Source organism: Frankliniella occidentalis, unplaced genomic scaffold, assembly GCF_000697945.3.
Source record: "Frankliniella occidentalis isolate FOCC.00 unplaced genomic scaffold, Focc_3.1 Scaffold9, whole genome shotgun sequence".
Taxonomy (NCBI): Eukaryota; Metazoa; Arthropoda; class Insecta; order Thysanoptera; family Thripidae; genus Frankliniella; species Frankliniella occidentalis.
Window position 1 is genome coordinate 701,827 of NW_026267139.1, and position 1,362 is coordinate 703,188.

At 61.8% G+C, this 1,362-nt stretch overlaps 2 protein-coding genes across 2 annotated transcripts in view; one reads left to right on the forward strand and one right to left on the reverse strand.

Annotated features, from left to right (window-relative positions):
* Window positions 1-1,192, reverse strand: part of LOC113204076 (uncharacterized) — a 20,231-nt gene extending 19,039 nt beyond the window's left edge. The window contains exons 1-3 of the mRNA XM_052276224.1: window positions 976-1,192; window positions 746-889; window positions 52-276 (exon numbers count right to left, since the gene is read on the reverse strand). Of these exons, the coding sequence (XP_052132184.1) occupies window positions 52-276; window positions 746-889; window positions 976-1,146 (540 nt within the window). The 5' untranslated portion in view covers window positions 1,147-1,192. The remainder of the gene's footprint in view (window positions 1-51; window positions 277-745; window positions 890-975) is intronic.
* The window catches only part of LOC113204055 (damage-control phosphatase ARMT1), a 5,323-nt gene that overhangs the window by 550 nt on the left and 3,411 nt on the right, over window positions 1-1,362 (forward strand). The gene's annotated exons all lie outside the window — the stretch shown is intronic.

The window sequence follows — 1,362 nt, forward strand, 5'->3', positions numbered from 1 at the left end:
CTCTGAAAAATTAAAACCCCTTTATAACCAACGACAAGTAGTAAATAGTACCTGGTCGGCGAGCAGCGAGCGGCCTCGGCACAGCCGCACGCGGCACACGGGGCAGCGCTCGGCGCGCGCGCGGCACCCGGCGCACATCAGGTGGCCATTGCCGCACTGGTGCGCCGGCGGCGGGATGGTGTCCAGGCAGACGGGGCACTCGAGCGCGCCCAGCACGGCGCCCACGCACGCCGACAGGCGCTTCAGCGACACGGGCATCGGCCCGCAGCACAGCGACTGCAAAGCACAAAAGTGACAGGCATTTATTTTTTTGCGAAGGTAGGGGTAGGGTTGGAAGCCCTGAAAAGTTTCCGGAAAACTTCCAGGAAATTTCTGGAAAATTTCCGGGAAAATGACAAATTTACGGGAAAAATAAAAATTTCCCAGATTTTTTAAAGTTTTCCGTTATTTTTCGCATATTTTCGGAAAATTTCCAACTCTAGGTAGGGGGGGGGGGTATATCTTTTCCCTCCAGCCGATGTGGCAAGTTTGGTTTGAAATCAGCGGTTGTGAATGAAGAGAATAATTTTGTATGGGGCTATGGTCAAGTTGCTCTCACGGCAGTTTTCCTGGTGGGGTAACTTTGGGTTAGCACGTGGGCGCCAATGGCGCGAGAACAACCTGCCCGCATCGTGACCGCTCGGTCAGTAGCCGATATATACATCCCCCCACAACCGCACATACGGCCATAAGAAACAAACTGTACCTCCGGGTCGCAGCTCTCGTCGGCGCCGCAGTTCCAGACGAGCAGGGACGCGCAGTCGGGCCGCGTGCGCACCCGGGCCGCCACCTCCGCGATCTTCTGCCCGACGATGTCCTCGCCGTTCACCTCGAGGAGGCAGTCGCCGACCTGAAGACCGAGGGAAAACACAGAGAGAACCCGAGCGATGAGCGGTGTTGTGAAGCTGATGAGCTCCCAGTATCGCGTCCACTCACCTGCAGGCCGGCCCGCTGCGCCGCGGAGGCGTCCTCGACCACGCTCACCCAAGGGTACGGGTCCCACTTGGTCCTGGACAGGTGGAAGCCGCAGCTGCCGGCGCCGCCCGGCCGCTCCACCTCGCACAGGCGCACGGCCGGCGAGAAGTGCGACCAGTCGGCCTCCGACATGGCGACGGCGGCGGGCTCCTGTTGGACAAACGGCAGAGGCGGTGATCGGAGAGGGCTCATAGCGCCTGCCGAGGGCCGGGTAGGCAGACCCGCACCGCGCCCAGGGCGTCGGGCTGCCTACAGTGCAGGAGGCGTCTGGCGCCTGCCGAGGGCCGGGTAGGAGGCAGACCCGCGGCGCGGCCAGGGCGTCGGGCTGCCTACCCACGACCACGCAGG